Source organism: Nycticebus coucang, chromosome 3 (genome assembly GCF_027406575.1).
Source record: "Nycticebus coucang isolate mNycCou1 chromosome 3, mNycCou1.pri, whole genome shotgun sequence".
Classification (NCBI taxonomy): domain Eukaryota; kingdom Metazoa; phylum Chordata; class Mammalia; order Primates; family Lorisidae; genus Nycticebus; species Nycticebus coucang.
The window spans coordinates 71490696-71506728 of NC_069782.1; the positions used below are offsets into that span (position 1 = coordinate 71490696).

Genomic DNA, 16033 nt, shown 5'->3' on the forward strand with positions numbered 1-16033 from the left:
CCCAGCAGTGAGCACAGGAGTGAGCATTGGGCTATGTGTTCAATACTCCCAGGTTTCAATCTGCTTCTACCTATGTGTGGTTTTGTCTTTCTGTGCCTTGGTTTGTTCTTTTGTGAAATGGGCTGAATCCCTCTGGGCTGAAAATCAGAGAACATTGGGGGTGGAAGGGAGAGCTGTAAATGCAAACATGATCATTATAATATTAATTACAATACTAATGCTCATTAAATGGGGTCCCCTGACTGGGAGGAGAGAGGAAAGTCTGCAGAGGGTGTTGCCTGCTAAGACTCTAGCACAGGCGTCCTCAAACTTTTTAAACAGGGGGCCAATTCACTGTCCCTCAGACCGTTGGAGGGCCGGACTATAGTTTAAAAAAAAAACAACTATGAACAAATTCCTATGCACACTGCACATATCTTATTTTGAAGTAAAAAACAAAACGGGAACAAATACAATTCACACGGCTTCATGTGGCCCAAGGGCTGCAGTTTGAGGACGCCTGCTCTAGCATCTGGCAAAGCCAGGTACACAGTGCTCAGTCCATGTTTGCCAAATGAAGTGACAAAAAGGGAAGTGACCAGTGTCAGGAGGGCTGGAAAATTCCTGAACATGAGCTCAGATGCCCAATTGATGGTGGCTGAGTTGGTGTGTGACCTGAGGCATATGCCTCAGTTTCCCCATAGGGATGTGCACTCCCTTTAGGCACTGTTGTGAGAATCAAGCCAGATTGTGTAAGTGATCACAGTCTTCCTGGCAGGAGACATGAGAGAGTTGGCCATTGAAATGCATTAGTATCCACTCAGGCCAACAAGCTGGTCTCTGGGAAGGAAAAGAAAACCCTCAGACTGGCCCTACTGTGTGGAAATCAAAGTTCAGGATGGAGAAAAATGTCAGATCCTGTTTTACAGGATCTTGGAGGCCCAGAGAGTTCAGGAGCAGCTCAAGGTCATGCAGCAAGAGGTCAAGGATGCTGGACAACTGGCAGGCCTCACACCGTTCCCAGGGTTAGGATTTTAAGGGCTGTCATCTTTGCTGACTCTGTTCCTGTTCTGTTCTATCTGCTCCCAGGCTGCTCACATGCCTGCCAGGATTTCCAGAATTGGTGCTAGGGAGGCAGGGTGGGGGTCTCTTGTTCAGCTGGCAAACTGCTGTGTGACCTTGGAGAAGTCTGTGTCTTTGAGCATTGCCCTAACAATAAACAAGCTGAGAGATGTGGTTCCAACAGGGCCAGCTTCTCCATCACATCCAGTAAGTTCAGTTATGTGAACTTACTCCATCATACCCAGTAAGCACAATGTTTTGGGCTTACAGTACTTTTAGGGCCCATGGCGATGTTTTAATTTCTTTTGAAGTCAGAAGGGAAGGAAAAAATGAACTTTTGGGTAGAAGAAAATATTTTTGTATATGACATTAATATATTTGCCTTTATGCCAATGCAGTTGTAAAATATGATTTTAATTTTTTTTAATGGAGGCAGGGGCCCATGAAAGTAAATGTACCTTCCCCTTTGCCCTCCCTGAGCCTCAGTTTCTCCCTCTGTGAAGTATGTGTCATTAGCTTACCATGGATTGTGAGATGTCTCTGAATTCTTAGGTCAGGGTTGGTTCTTAGTTGTGGGTGCTGTTATTTCTCAACGATTGTCATGATTATTATTGTTTCGGTAATAATAGCCCAGGCTGGGGGCCCCAGGTTTGAGCACCTCAGATTACCCAGCCATGGCCTGTGTGGGGTTCCAGGGAGGTCCTAGAGGTGATGATCAGGTGGGGGAGGGGAGATGGCGGTTGGGAGGTGGGTGGGGCGGAGCAAGCTTCCTGTCCCTACCATGCACACAGGCCTCTGTTTGGTGCTGACGGAAGTGACAGGGGCCTTGTGGCATCTCCTGGCGCCTGCTGGGTCAGACAGGGCCCCAGACACACTTGCTGCCCTATCAGGTGAGTTTGAACCCTGTGCTAGGAGGCATCTATGTACCCTCCTTTCTCCTACTTTCCCCTCTCAGGAACAGAAGGGAGGCAGGCCTCTCTGCCTGTCCTTGACTCTGGTTTTAGAAGAAATAGCAGGTGTCACTTCCTGGACTGGGCAAGGGCCTGCTTGGGGCCACACTTTGCTCTGCTTATTGGCCCCCCATTACAGCTTTGAGTGGTGAAGCAGGTTGAGGAGTAGTAGAGGGAACTTGAAAACTAAGAACCACACATTATGGTTCCAAATAGGAATTCATTGGCAGACAGGCTAGGGGCAAAATCACAGTCACCCGGGGGATGAATGATTGACTTTTCTGTGCCTCAGTTTCCTCACCTTGAAATTGGGGCTGTGTTTCATGGTGTAGTGTGAGGGTTGAATGGTCTGGTACATGTTAAGGGTTGGGCCCAGGACCATACACATAATGGTGCTTCGTGTGCATCTGTGTGTGGATGATGGGGCGGGGTGAGGCAATCTCATTAGAAGTGTAAAAACAGTACTGAGATTCTTGGGTTTCTGGGGAACTTGGGAGTGCGGTGGCTCCTGGGATCCTAACGTTGGCAGAACTTTTGTCTTTCTGTGCTGTCCAATACAGCAACCACGAGCTAGCTCCATGTGGCAACTGAACCCTGGAAAAGAGGTTGGTATATTTTTCCCCAGTCAATGCTCTTTAAAAAAAAAAAGGTGGTGCCTGTGGCTCAGTGAATAGGGCACTGGCCCCATATACCAGAGGTGGTGGACCCCGGCCAAAAAAATAAAACAACTGCAAAAACAAAACAAAACAGGCTGATACAACTGAGAAGTTGGGTATAATTTTATTGTATTTTTCTTAGTTTAAAATTAAGTTGCTATGTGGGGCTGTTAGTTTACACATCAGTCAGCACAAGAAGCTCAGGGACCAGGTTATAGTCAGAGTTGAGAAATGATATGAGAATTTAGGGCTTTTCCCCCTAAGGAATGTCAGCCAGGTTACCCCCATCTCTAGCCCCATCTCACCAGACTAAGCTTCCTCAGGGGCTGCTCTTGGGGCCAAAGTTGTCAGTGGCCCCAGCATCGCCCAGCACAGAGTAGTGGTTGAGAACATTTGTTGAAATAAATAATTTTTTACCTGGTGAACTTCTATTCATGCTTTAAAACCCCAACTCCCATGAACCCTCCTTTATAGTCCAGCCCTTCTCCTTCCACCTGGCCCAGCCCTGACTGCATGGAAACATGGATGTCTGTCTCTCTAGATTGGGGGCTTCTCTGGGGCCAGGCCCAAGGCTGAATCATCTCAGGGAGTGAGATAGTTCTGGTACTGAATGACTCACAGAGTCCATGGACTGGTGTCTGAATAACAATGGGTCACGTTAAACAAACTTTCTAGATTAGGTAAACTGAGGCTCAGAGAGCAGCCCCCTTGCCCAAGGTTCTGCTTGGTCCTTTCCCAGTGAGTCCCAGGAAGCTTCCCTATACTGTGGTCACCAATCCTTGTCCCTGCTGCCATGGTGCCTCCTAGGCTCCCAGCTGCTGCTGGGCTGCTTGCAGGGTCATGAATTATGGATGAGGCCTGCAGGCTCCAGTGACAAGCCTGGCCTCAAGAACATGCCAAGGACACTGTATGTCCCTCCCCTCCCAGGAGGCCTGGCCTAACCCCCTGTGAAGAGAGAGCTGGGGTCCCTCACAAGACCCTTCTAAACATTCCTTGTTGTTTTGCAGATGGGGAGACTGAGGCGCAGAGCTGGACAGTGACTCAGACACCAGGTGAACATTAACTTTATAGGGCAGGGTTGGGATTCATGGGGACACCAGTGGCAGCTGGGTCACTGTAGTGATGGGGGACCTCTATATTCCAGGGGTGTGTGTGAGATGGGGACTGCTGTAGAGGGTTTCAGAAGACCCTAGTGGACCCTTAGGGATGCTGCCGGGACCCTGATACACATGCGGCTATCACAGCCCCAGAATCCATCTCTCCACCAAACACATTCCCTGCACGAACCACCTGGAGTGGAACTGAGAACTCAGGCCTGGGCTCAGCCGGTTCAGGGTGCAAATCTTCTCTCACTTCCTGGCTGTGTGACCTTGGCAAGTGACTTCCCTTCTTGAGGGAACAGGGGCTTATTTTCCCCAGTCTGTGCAACCCACTCTGGCTGATTCGACAACCAGATTGGGGCTGTCCCCAGCACCTGAATTGGGGCTGACCCCAGCACTGGGGGCTTACCCAGAGTGGGAGGCAGGACACAGAGCCTTGTTTGCTATGGACAGCTTGGGAAAAAGCCCAGAGGTGTGACATCTGTGAAATGGCTCAAAGCTTCACTACCTAGGCTGAGGCTTACCTAGTACTGATCTCCCCCCCCTCCCATGAACTCTTTTACATAAAAACCCTACCTTCCATGCCCCTTCCTCTAATCTAGACTTCCTTAGCCCTTGTTCCTCTTCTATTCCAACCTTGACCCAATGGGACTGGGAGCATCTGTGTCCAGTTCTGTCCCCCTAGATAGAATTATCTCAAGGACCCTGGCATACTCAGTTCCTCCTTCATCCTTCCTCCCCTTCCTCCACAGAGGGGGAATTCCTCTCCTCAGGCCCACACTGGCAATGACCCTATGGCTCAAACTTGCCTCTCTCTTCAGGCAGGCACTGGACACTGGAGTTGTGGGGGTTTCCACAAAAGCCATCAGGATGTCGTATTTTGGGGAGCACTTTTGGGTAAGGCCTATACTTATATTGGGGGGGCTTCTGGCAGGGCAGTAGGAACTTTGATGGAGATGGAGGGGACTGGGCATGTTGTGTGCAGAGTTTTGGGCAGGTCTACAGGGCATAGTGGCTCAAAGGAGTAGGACACTGGCCCCCAAACCCAGCCCTGGCCAAAAACTGCAAAAAACAAAAAAATGTGAAAGAGAATCAGGCTGAGTTTGACTCCATACACCCTAGAACTCACAGGCCTTGTGATCTTGGCATAGCCATAGGTTGTACCACAGGGAAACCATGGCCCAGAGTAGGAATCTCTGATCTGACCTAAAGAAGCCCAGTGAAAAGATGCAGAGTCAGAGCTCAAACCCAGGGCCAGACCAAACTTCCAGGATCCAGGGTCATTCCAGCCAGGGAATTTCCACATCCTTCTCATCCTGGAGAGTTTGGGGGTTTTCTTGGCTTGACATGACTCTTGCATCCTTCTGTGGTCCAGGCTGGGGACCACCTACTGTGGCCCAATGTGGGGTTGAGTGAGACAGACTTGTTTTTATTCATTCATTTCCTCCCTCCCTCCCTGCCACCCCTACCTCAGCCAAATCTGGGAGATGCTGGGGCCTCAGAGAGGCTCCATCCCAGCCCTGGTCCCCAGGGAGAAGCCCCCAGTCTGTGCGACCCAGTCTGGCCATCCAGACACCCCCAGCCCTGCAGGATCAGGGCTGAGCCCAGCACTGGGGGGCATGTCCAAAGTGGGAGCCAGAACACAGAGCCATGTTTGCTGTGGAACAGGCTGGGCAAAAACCCAAAGGTGTGACATTAGACAGCCTGGGCAAGATTAGGAAACAGGGACTCCTCTTGCAGGGCTAGAGTAATGGGAAGCCACAGAGGATGTGTGAAGAGGAGAGGGCCTGGGAGTCAGAGAAGAAAGACCCTTCCCTAGTTGCAGGCTCTGAGCTTGCAGAGGAAGCCCGTTGCTAGGTGACTGGTTGCCCCTGGCAACAAGCCCCATTCCCTCCCATTCTCCCTCCCCAGCTGGGGCTCCTCTTACTGGCATTTGCCTTCTTAAAGGGGCTGCACCCCCTTTCCACCTGCAGAGAGAGGTCTGACCTCTGCCCTTTCTCCAAGGGTCAGACTCCCCAGATTATCTTCTGAAAGGCTGTGTGACCCCAAGAAGGAGCTATGCTTCTCTGATCCCCTGTTAGCTCCTCTGTGTGAGGGGAGTTGACCATTTCAGGATCAAAGTTGCCCACATTTTGGAACCCTGACAGTGGCACCTACATATATTTTAAATTTCTTTTTAATTGCATGAGGCTTGCAAGCTCCCTGCAGAAAATTCAGATCAGCAAAGAGAAAATAGAAACCACCCCCGACTCCCCCACCTCACCCAAAGATAGCCCGGTGCAGAGTGGTTAAGAGCTTTGAATTCTGGGTTCCATTGGGCTCTGCTGAGATCCCTTAGACATGTGGACTTGGGCTTTCTGAGCATTAGTTTCCTCATTTGGGAATAGGGAATTAAATTCCTGCCTCATCCCTGGACTCAGGAGGACTCCCACGACATGTCACTAGCTAGGTGTCTTTTAATCAGTTGTTTGTACTGGAGCTACTACATATGCCTGGCTCTTTGCTGAATGATACCGGAGCCCCAGATGCCCTGAAAGAGGTTCCCATCATAGGACATCAAGCCAGACCGGGATGCCCCAGTTTTGTTGGGCCAGGGCAGATCCAGAGGCATAGAGGACACTAAGGAGCCATTAGGGAAGCGTGAGCAGGTGAGGGATATGATCAAGCTCTGTTGGAAAGATTCTACTTGGGCTGGCACATAGGCAAAATTTGAGTCTAGAGGTTTTGGTAGGAGACACAGGCCCAACACAGCCCCCTCCTAGGACCCTTAGCTGCCAGCCCAGTCCAAGGAAGGCAGACACCACTGGGGACTTGCCAGGTCTGGGAAACAGGCCAGTGGTTGGCTCTGAGTCAGTCCCAGATGCTGGCCTGGACAGCGGTGCCTGGTGCAGCTTCACCCGAGGATCCCCTGGGTCCAGCACTGTGCCAGCCTCATCTCACCAAGGCCCTTGGGAGTTGGGTGCTGTCATTGTCCCAACTTGTCAGACCAGGAAGGTAATTGAGGCCTTAGGAATGAAGCCACCAACCTAAAGTGACCCAGAACATATAAGGGGGATTTGACACATGAACCCTGAAAGTACAACTCAAAACCTGAGAGAAGAGAAAATATACTTCTGATGAGCTGATGGGAACAAGTTAGAGAAGCTTCCCAGAGAAGGTAGACCTGACGATGATCCCTGAGAAGTAGAAGGATTTGGGTGAGTGGGAGGAGATACAGGCTGGTGAGCTGGTAGCAGGAATGGCCTGGGCAGTGGTGGAAAGGCAGTGTCTGTCTTTTTGTTTGTTTGTTTGTTTTGCTGTAGAGGTTAGGAAAAAGCTAGGAGACAAGCTGGAAAGAAAATTCCAGATTAAGAACTTGGACTTCAGACTCTGGTGGGCAGTAGTGAGCCACTGATGATTCTAGAATGAGGAGTGACCATTGAGAGATTCAGGCTTGAGGCTGATCTAGGTCTGTTCTAGTCTTTGCTTCAATTTTTCCATTTATACAGCAAGAGGGATTATCTAGCAGCAACTTCTGGCTTTAGCTTTCAAAACTTCTGGGTACTGGGAGGGTGAACCCAGCAGGATGGAGGAGAATGGAGAAAACCACCATTTATGGGGAGCCTGCCAAGTGGTACCAAGGGATCACTTCAGTGATTTGTGTTGGGACATAAATAACATCAGATCGCTCTGCAAGCCTCCTCTTTCAGTCCCAATTACAAGGCCTCATTTGGTGGGGAAATGTCTCTAATCCCCTCAGAACCCAGCTGGTTGCCCTTTTAATGGACAATTTAAGGTTCAGGCTTGATACCCTTCACAGGCGACAGGATCTGGCCAGCATTAAAATATAATTGTTGCCTCATTTTTTTCCTATTTTCATCATATGGCAAGAGGTCCTGATTTCCCATTTAGAATAGCAGTAAAGGTTTTCCTTTTTCATGAATACATTTGGAACAGAAACACCAGCAAACTTAAAGTGTTAACTAACAATATGATGAATTAAAACTAGAGTTCCCTTGAGGCTTTGGGAGATGCTGATGTGGATCATCCTGGTTCTTACTTCATCCCCATATAAGAGGTGATTGACTCCTTGCTCCATCTTACTGAAGAGCTACTAAAAGTTCAGAGAACAGTGAGTTGCCCAGTTCACACAGCACAGCCCTGGCTTTTTCTGCTGTGATGTTCCCAGAACTTGGAGGAAAGAGGTTGTGTGTAAAGCATTAGTATGCTCCAGGGCAGAGGCCCAGTTCACATCAGTACTAACAGGTAACAGTGGAATAACGCATTCATTCATTTATTCAACAAACTCAAAGCCTCACTCTGTGCTGTGCTTTGCTGGGTCCAGAGAGAGAACTCAGACCTGGATTGTTCTCTGGGTTCTCAAAGGAGTTTCCATGTTGATGAGAACAGAAAACACAACTACAGGCCAGCACAGTGGCTCATGCCTGTATTCCTAGCACTTTGGGAGGTAGAGAGAGGAGAATCCCTTTAGCTCAGGAGTTGGAGACCAGACTGAGCCAAGAATGAGACCCCGTCTCTACTAAAAATAGAAAAATTAGCAGGGCATCGTGGTGTGCACCTATAGTTCCAGCTACTTGGGAGGCTGAGGCTGGATTGTTTGAACACTGGAGTTTGAAGTTGCTAGGCTGAGGCCATGTCACTCTAACCTGTGACATGGTTAGAGTGACAGTGAGACTTTGTCTCAAAAATTAAAAATTGGGGGCGGCACCTGTGGCTCAGTCGGTAAGGTGCCAGCCCCATATACCGAGGGTGGTGGGTTCAAACCTGGCCCCGGCCGAACTGCAACAAAAAAATAGCGGGGTGTTGTGGCGGGCACCTGTAGTCCCAGCTACTTGGGAGGCTGAGGCAAGAGAATCGCTTAAGCCCAAGAGTTGGAGGTTGCTGTGAGCTATGTGATGCCATGGCACTCTACCTAGGGCCATAAAATGAAACTCTGTCTCTACAAAAAAAAAAAAAAAAAAAATTAAAAATTGAAGAAAAGAAAAGGAAGCACAACTACCATATACAGGGTTGTTTTGGTTTACAAAACTGAACAATTGTAGGGTAATTTGGGTTCAAGATGGGTTTGTTCCAGAAGCTAGAACCAACACACGTTTTTCTGTACGGACGCTCCCTAGTTCAGCTTCTTTCCAAGATTCATGGTTTCTACTTGACTTCCTATTATCTCCTGTGAGCACATAATTCTTTATTTATGGAAAGACACAATGAGCAGAGGGGAAGAAACAGAAACAGAGGCAGAGAGACAGAGAACAAAAGGAGACACAAAGAAAGACAAAGAGACTAGGAACAAATAAGATTGGCCTACCTCAACTATGGGACAAAAAAAAAGGAAGAAAGAAAGGAGGAGAGAAAGAAGGAAGGAAAGGAAGGAAAGGAAGGAAAGAAAGAAAAGAAAGATCCCGGGTTTCTCTCTGATTGGACCAACTCCAGGCCCTTTTACCAATCCCTGTGGCCAGGGAGAAATGCAGCATGATGATTGGTTCAGGGCTGAACCAATCCCAACAGCCAAGGGAGATGGACTTCTACCAGTTTACTCTTTGGCCCATGCCCCTGTTGCTAGGCAAGTTAACGTTTTCTCCAGATTCTTTCTAAATCTCTATCCCCATCCCCTGCAGGGTGAGAAAAACCATGGCTTTGAGGTTCTATACCACAGTGTGAAGCAGGGTCCCATCTCCACCAAGGAACTGGCGGACTTCATCAGGGAGAGGTGAGGTCCCTCCAGTCCCACCCACCAGTGGCCATGCCCATAGCATATGATGGCACACCCACTTCATGGCCATGCCACACCCTGCTCAATTTGGGCCTACATCCCTGGGGGTTCCAAGAACCAAAGTACCTTGAAGACCCTAGAAACCAGCCATCCTCAACCCTATCAACCACAAATCCCCTTATAAACAAAAATTACAAGGTTTGTAATGCCTTCTTGGTGAAGAAGAGATAATATAACCTACTTACGGTGGGGGGTGGGTGAGTGGGGGATTTAAAACTTCATCTCATGCCTTGAGATGATAAATGAAAACATGTATGAGATAATTTACATTTCAGCTTGTCAATGCTCAGACATTCACCTTCTAGGGAAACATAACGATTTTGAGTTGCAAGGCAAACTCTGGTCCCATGCATTATTTGTTTTAACATGCTATTTTTAACAAAATTAAGGTTCTGTTAAGATGAAGATATGAGTGGATCCCAGGTAGGCATTTAACAGTGTCTCTCTAGAGGGCAAAAGGAACGGCATGCTTCTGTCCTACAGTTAAATGAGAGAAACCATGAACCTTTAGCAGTGTCTGCCTTATAGCATGTGATCAAGAAAAAATTTTTCTGGTGCTGCTATGATAACTGTTGTTACTAAAATCTATAACTTTCTTCTATAATATTCATCTTACCAAAAATGTATTACTGAAGCAACAAGCCTATGAATTTCCAAAATGTCCCCCTCCTGGGCTTTTGTATCACCCCCTCCATTGGAGAGCTATTGCTCAGATGTCTGAGATGGGAAACTGAGGCCTAAGGTGGTGGTCCCTCTTCTAATAGTGTCCAGAGCTTCCTTATCTTTATTCTATCCTCCTGCCCAGAGCCACCATTGAAGAGACCTACTCGAAAGCCATGGCAAAGCTTTCCAAGCTGGCTAGCAACGGGACCCCTGTGGGGTGAGTTGGTCTCTGGAGAGCCTGGTGGCTGGGACCCTGCAGACATTGGGAACCTCCAGTGGGATGTACGTCTCTTCACACTCATGATATGTAGAAGAGGGTGTTGTTTGCCACACTATGGGGCTAATTGGATAGAGGAATTTATATCATATATTTACTCACTAGCTCATTCATTCAGTTCACAAATATTTACTGGCCACCTTTTGTGTGCCAGGCACCAGCAGCAACACAGATTAAAAACCCCAGTCTCAGCTGGGTGTGGTAGCTCACTCCTGTAATCGCAGCACTCTGGGAGGCCAAGGCAGGTGGATTGCTTGAGCTCAGGAGTTCAAGACCATCTGAGCAAGAATGAAACCCCATCTCTACTACAAATAGAAAAAAAAGAGGCAAGAGGCTCTGGATCCCAAGAGCCTGAGGTTGCTGTGAGCTATGATGCCACAGCACCCTAACAAGGGCAACAAAGTGTGACTTTTGTCTCACAAAAACAAAACAAAACAGTCTCCATGCCAGGTACATCTGGGGTGAATGATGAGATAGGTGTTAAACACGCACATTTTCTCCTGGTGTGCAAAGTGCTGGGAAGGGAATGAAATAGAAGCATGAGAGATTGGGTATGTCTTCCGGAGTGGACCCGGCTTTTGTGGGCTGAGCCTTTAATAAAGAGAAGAAACTGACTGTGAGGGTTGTCTGAGAGACAGAGACTCAGGCAGGTAGCTCAGGCAATGCAAAGAGCCTGAGGCAGCAACATGCTTGGCACATTCAAGAGAGAGTGGCTGGTGTGGGTGCAGGGCCTGAGTGAGGTGGACAAGAAGGAAGAGGTGAGATGGGGGCAAGGCCACAGGAGCTTGACACACATGTGACTTTTAAATAAGACATAATGTGGTCCCATTGGCATTTGCAAAGTTCCCTGTGGCTGCTGAAAGGCAAAATTTTTGTCAGGAGGGCAAGAGTTTAAATTCCAGCTCTGATGTTTGCAGAGGGGTCTTGGGTGAGTTATGGAGCCTCCCATGCCTCGGTCTCCCTGTCTGTCCAGGCCTACCTCTTAACATCATAGTGGGGATTAAATGAATTAATGTGTTAATGCTTAGCAGGGCCCAGTGCATAGCAGATGCCCAAGTCAATGCAGTCATGTTGTCTGAGGGGGACCCCACAGTGGATGGACCCTGTGGGCCCTGGGTGTGACTTCATCTGCCCCCAGGACCTTCGCCCCACTCTGGGAGGTCTTCCGCGTCTCATCAGATAAGCTGGCGCTGTGCCACCTGGAGTTGACACGGAAGCTGCAGGATCTCATCAAAGATGTGCTCCGCTATGGTGATGAGCAGCTGAAGACCCACAAAAAGGTGTGTGTAGGTGTGTTGCCTATTTTGGTGGGCAGGGGGCACCAACAGCTCACAAGATTCCAGAACTTCTCAGAGCCTTTGAACCTCCAGCCATTGGTGTGTGCCTCTGGGAAGTCTGATAATTCTACAACATAGAACCCAGAACCTTGCAGACCTGAACATTGTCAGACTGTCAAAATTCTCCACCAAGTGTCTTGCAAATTGTGGCCCTTGGGCCAAATCCAGTCTGCCACTTGTGTTTGTAAAGCTAAGAAGAGTTTCTACATTTCTAAGTGCTTAGAAAAAAATATCAAAAGAATAAAATGTTGAGGGAGAGGGGTGGGGCCTTGGTGTGTGCCACACCTTCTGGGGGCAAGACATGATTGCAAGAGGGATTTTACCTAACAAATGCAATCAGTGTAACCTGGCTTATTGTGCCCTCAATGAATCCCCAACAATAAAAATAATAATAATAATAAAATGTCGTGGCATATGAAATTTTATATGACACTCAAATTTCAGTGGTGACAAAGTTTTATTGGCGCACAGCCATGCCTATTCATGTGCACAACATCTGTGGCTGTTTTTGCAATACAGTGGTAGAGTTGAGTGTTTGCATCAAGACAAACACTTTTACTATCTGTTTCTTTTTCTTTTTTTTTTGGGACAGAGCCTCGAGCTGTCGCCCTGGGTAGAGTGCCATGGCATCACAGCTCATAGCAACTTCCAACTCCTGGGCTCAAGCGATTCTCCTGCCTCCACCTCCCAAGTAGCTGGGACTACAGGCACCCACCACAATGCCCGGCTATTTTTTGGTTGCAGCTATCATTGTTGTTTGGTGGGCCCGGGTTGGATTCGAACCCGCCAGCTCAGGTGTATGTGGCTGGCGCCTTAGCCACTTGAGCCACAGGCGCCAAGCCTACTATCTGTTTCTTTACAGAAAATATTTGCCAACCTCTGTTCTAAAGTATTGGAAACTATATATCTTCATATTTAACATTTCTAGACTCTTATCAAGAACCAAGACTCTTGGAAAATTCAAGCAGTAGACTCTTAGGAACCCACAATGTCTGAAGCTTATTGTTGTAGAATCATAGATGCTTTGCATGTACAGAGTTCTAGAATCTGCATATTTTTAACTCTCATTAAAACAGGGAGTTTGTAGTATGTAATATCACTAAATATACACTTAAAAATGGTTAAGGTATTAAATTTTAGGTTGTGCGTAATTGGCCAGTATTTTTTTAAAAGGGGAATTTACACTGGGCATGGTGGCTTATTATAATCCTAACACTTTGGGAGCCAAGGCAGAAGGATTGCTTAAGGTCAGGAGTTTGAGACCAGCCTGGGCAACATAGTGAGAACCCCATCTCTACAAAAACTAACAAAAGTAGCCAGGTGTGCACATGTAGTCCCAGCTACTTGAGAGGCTGAGGCAGAAGGATTGCTGAGCCCAGCAGTTTGAGGTTGCAACAAGCTATGATGATGCCATTGCATTCTAGCCCAGGCAACAGAGCAAGACCCTGTCTCACAAAAAGAAAAAGTACCTATTTTAAATGTTTTGGGCTGGGCATGATGGCTCATGCCTGTAATCCTAACAGTCTGGGAGGCTGAGGCAGGAAGATCAATTGAAGTCAAGAGTTTGAAACCAGCTTGAGCAAGAGCAAGACCCTATCTCTACTAAAAATAGAAAAAAAAAATAGCTGAGTATGTAGAAGGTATCTTTACTCCCTGTTATTCTGACAACTTAGGAGGATCACTTGAGCCCAGGAGTTTGAGGTTGCTGTGAGCTAGGCTGAGGCCATAGCACTCTAACCTGGGCAACAGAGTGAGACTCTGTCTATGAATGAATGAATGAATTTTAAATGTTTTGGAATTAGCCAAATACTTAGAAAAGACCTGGAATCACATGAAGTGTTTGGGAAGCCAGGAATTTCACAGTCCACTCATCTGTTCTCCTCCTCTCCCCTCCCCATCCCTGCAGTGCAAGGAGGAAGTGATGGGTACCGTGGATGCCGTGCAGGTACTTGCTGGAGTCAGCCAGCTCCTGCCCAAATCTCGAGAGAACTACCTGAACCGTTGCATGGATCAGGAGCGGCTGCGGAGAGAAAGCACCAGCCAGAAGGAGATGGACAAGGTGCGTTTAGAACCACCACTTTTTGGGGCTATCCGATCAGAGAGGGAAAATACATCCCAGAGTGATGGTCATTGTACCTGTGTGTGATCACACCCTGGGTACCCAGAGGAGTCTACCTGCCAGGTGATGGAAGCAGGAGAAAAGCTCCCGAGTGTCTCCATTTAAACCCCATCCCTTCCCTATGCCTCCTAGGCAGAGACCAAAACCAAGAAGGCAGCAGAGAACCTCCGGCGCTCAGTGGAAAAGTACAATTCAGCCCGGGCTGACTTCGAACAGAAGATGCTGGACTCAGCCCTGGTAAGAACTAACATCTGTACCTTTGAAACATACACATCCCTTGGCCAAAGATGCTACGGGCCTCAAAAGTCTAGAGCCTCTAAAACCCTCTGCTCCCAGGGTCCTTTGAATCGTAGGTTAAAAGCTTACTGTTATCATTGTTAAGATTATGATTTAAAAAGAAAAAAAAAAATTATTTTGTGCCTCAGTTTCCCCATCTGTAAAATGAAGAATAATACTTGCTTCATAGAGTTGTTGAAGATTAAATGAGTCATTTTATGTGATGTTTTGAGACCAGATGCATAGAAACCATTCCATGAGCTATTATTTCTGTTATTCCTGATAAGGTTTTTGAATAAGACAGGGCAGAGTTTAGAAGCCAAGAGTATCCTGACATTTCTTGGTGGCTGAAAGGCCTAGGTTCTCTGAAACAGTCACCATCTCTCACCAACTATGTAACCTTTTGCAAGATGCCGCATTTCTGTGCATTTTTGTCCACTTAAATGTAAAAAAAAAGGCAGATTAGAACCTCAGGATTAGGAATTGTTTTTCAAGTTTCAAGGGCTAGAAACCTTTTATTCCATTGAGAAGGAGATGTAATTGAAGAGATTTGGGAGGGGAGGGGAGGCTCCATTTCAGACATAGCTGGATCCAGGTGCTGAAATGGTATTGGCATTAAGTTGCGACTCTCTGCTTCTCATGTCTGTCTTTCTTGCCAGAGATTTCACTCCCAGGCAGACATGCCCACTGTGTGTGTGTGTATGCACACTTGTATGCATGCAGCAAAGTGTCCGCCAGGACCTACCACTTACAGCTATCTCTTTGGACCAGGAATAAAAGTTTCTTTCCCAGTTTTTCAGCTACAGTGGAGAGGGAGGGCTCTCATTGGCTCTTCCCTAAATCTATCACTAAGGCTGGGGTTGGGACATTCTGAGTGTAGCTTTGACCTTCCCATCTGCCCCTCTCCTCCTGCCTCAGCGCTTCCAGGCCATAGAGGAGACCCACCTAAGGCACATGAAGGCACTGCTGGGCTCCTATGCTCACTCTGTGGAGGACACCCATGTGCAGATAGGGCAGGTGAGTCAGGCTGGGTGTATGGAATGAAGCAGCGCAGGGCAAGAGGGGCCTGCCAGTCACACACCCCACCTACCTGGCCCAGGTACATGAGGAATTTAAGCAGAACATAGAGAACATCAGCGTGGAGATGCTGCTCAGGAAGTTTGCAGAGAGCAAGGGCACGGGCCAGGAGAAACCAGGTAAGTTGGAACAACTCTGGAGGGTTAGACAATGGGGTCACAGCTGTAGGTAAAGAGCAGTACTTGAGATGCAGGAAACTGAACCTTTCTGGGCCTGGATTCCTTCGTCACAAAATGAACTGATGACTAGTCCAGTTCCCCAGCCTGATCTTATGTGTAAATCTCTTAGAACCAGATCCATTGAGGCCTTGTATGCCAAGCTTAGCTGTTCAGACTTTACTCCAATGGCCTGAAGGAGCCCTTGAGTATTGTTGAGCAAAAGAATGATTTGAAAGAGCTCAGATGGGTGGTGTCTGTGGCTCAAGGAGTAGGGCTCTGGCCCCATATACTGGAGGTGGCAGGTTCAAACCCAGCCCTGGCCAAAAAAACTGATGTAGGATTAGGGAGGCGTTTAAGTGCAAAAGTTTTGAAGTCAGACCCAGGTTTGAGTCTTTCCTTCATTACTTGCTATGTGACCTTGGACCTGGGTCTTGACTTGTTTGAGCCTCAGTTTCCTCTTCTGTAAAGTGGAGAGGATAACAAGCCCTACCTAATGTAACGTTCAGTGATTTGATATAAATAAAGGGCAAAGGGTGTACCTGCCACACAGTAGGCATTCACTTAATGCTAGTACACAGTCTGTCCCCAAGTCTAGTTGACCAGTTCTTT

General features: G+C 47.7%; 1 protein-coding gene across 6 annotated transcripts in view; it reads left to right on the forward strand.

Annotated features, from left to right (window-relative positions):
- The window catches only part of FCHO1 (FCH and mu domain containing endocytic adaptor 1), a 28016-nt gene that overhangs the window by 1543 nt on the left and 10440 nt on the right, over positions 1 to 16033 (forward strand). For 5 of the 6 annotated variants that reach the window (XM_053585663.1, XM_053585667.1, XM_053585666.1 and 2 more), the window contains exons 2-10: positions 3655 to 3699; positions 4569 to 4644; positions 9363 to 9454; positions 10323 to 10397; positions 11596 to 11737; positions 13701 to 13853; positions 14046 to 14150; positions 15108 to 15206; positions 15289 to 15385. In XM_053585663.1, the coding sequence (XP_053441638.1) occupies positions 4618 to 4644; positions 9363 to 9454; positions 10323 to 10397; positions 11596 to 11737; positions 13701 to 13853; positions 14046 to 14150; positions 15108 to 15206; positions 15289 to 15385 (790 nt within the window). In that variant the 5' untranslated portion in view covers positions 3655 to 3699; positions 4569 to 4617. Of the gene's footprint in view, positions 1 to 1841; positions 1932 to 3654; positions 3700 to 4568; positions 4645 to 9362; positions 9455 to 10322; positions 10398 to 11595; positions 11738 to 13700; positions 13854 to 14045; positions 14151 to 15107; positions 15207 to 15288; positions 15386 to 16033 lie in introns of those variants that run through there. The other variant, XM_053585664.1, reaches the window with a different exon arrangement.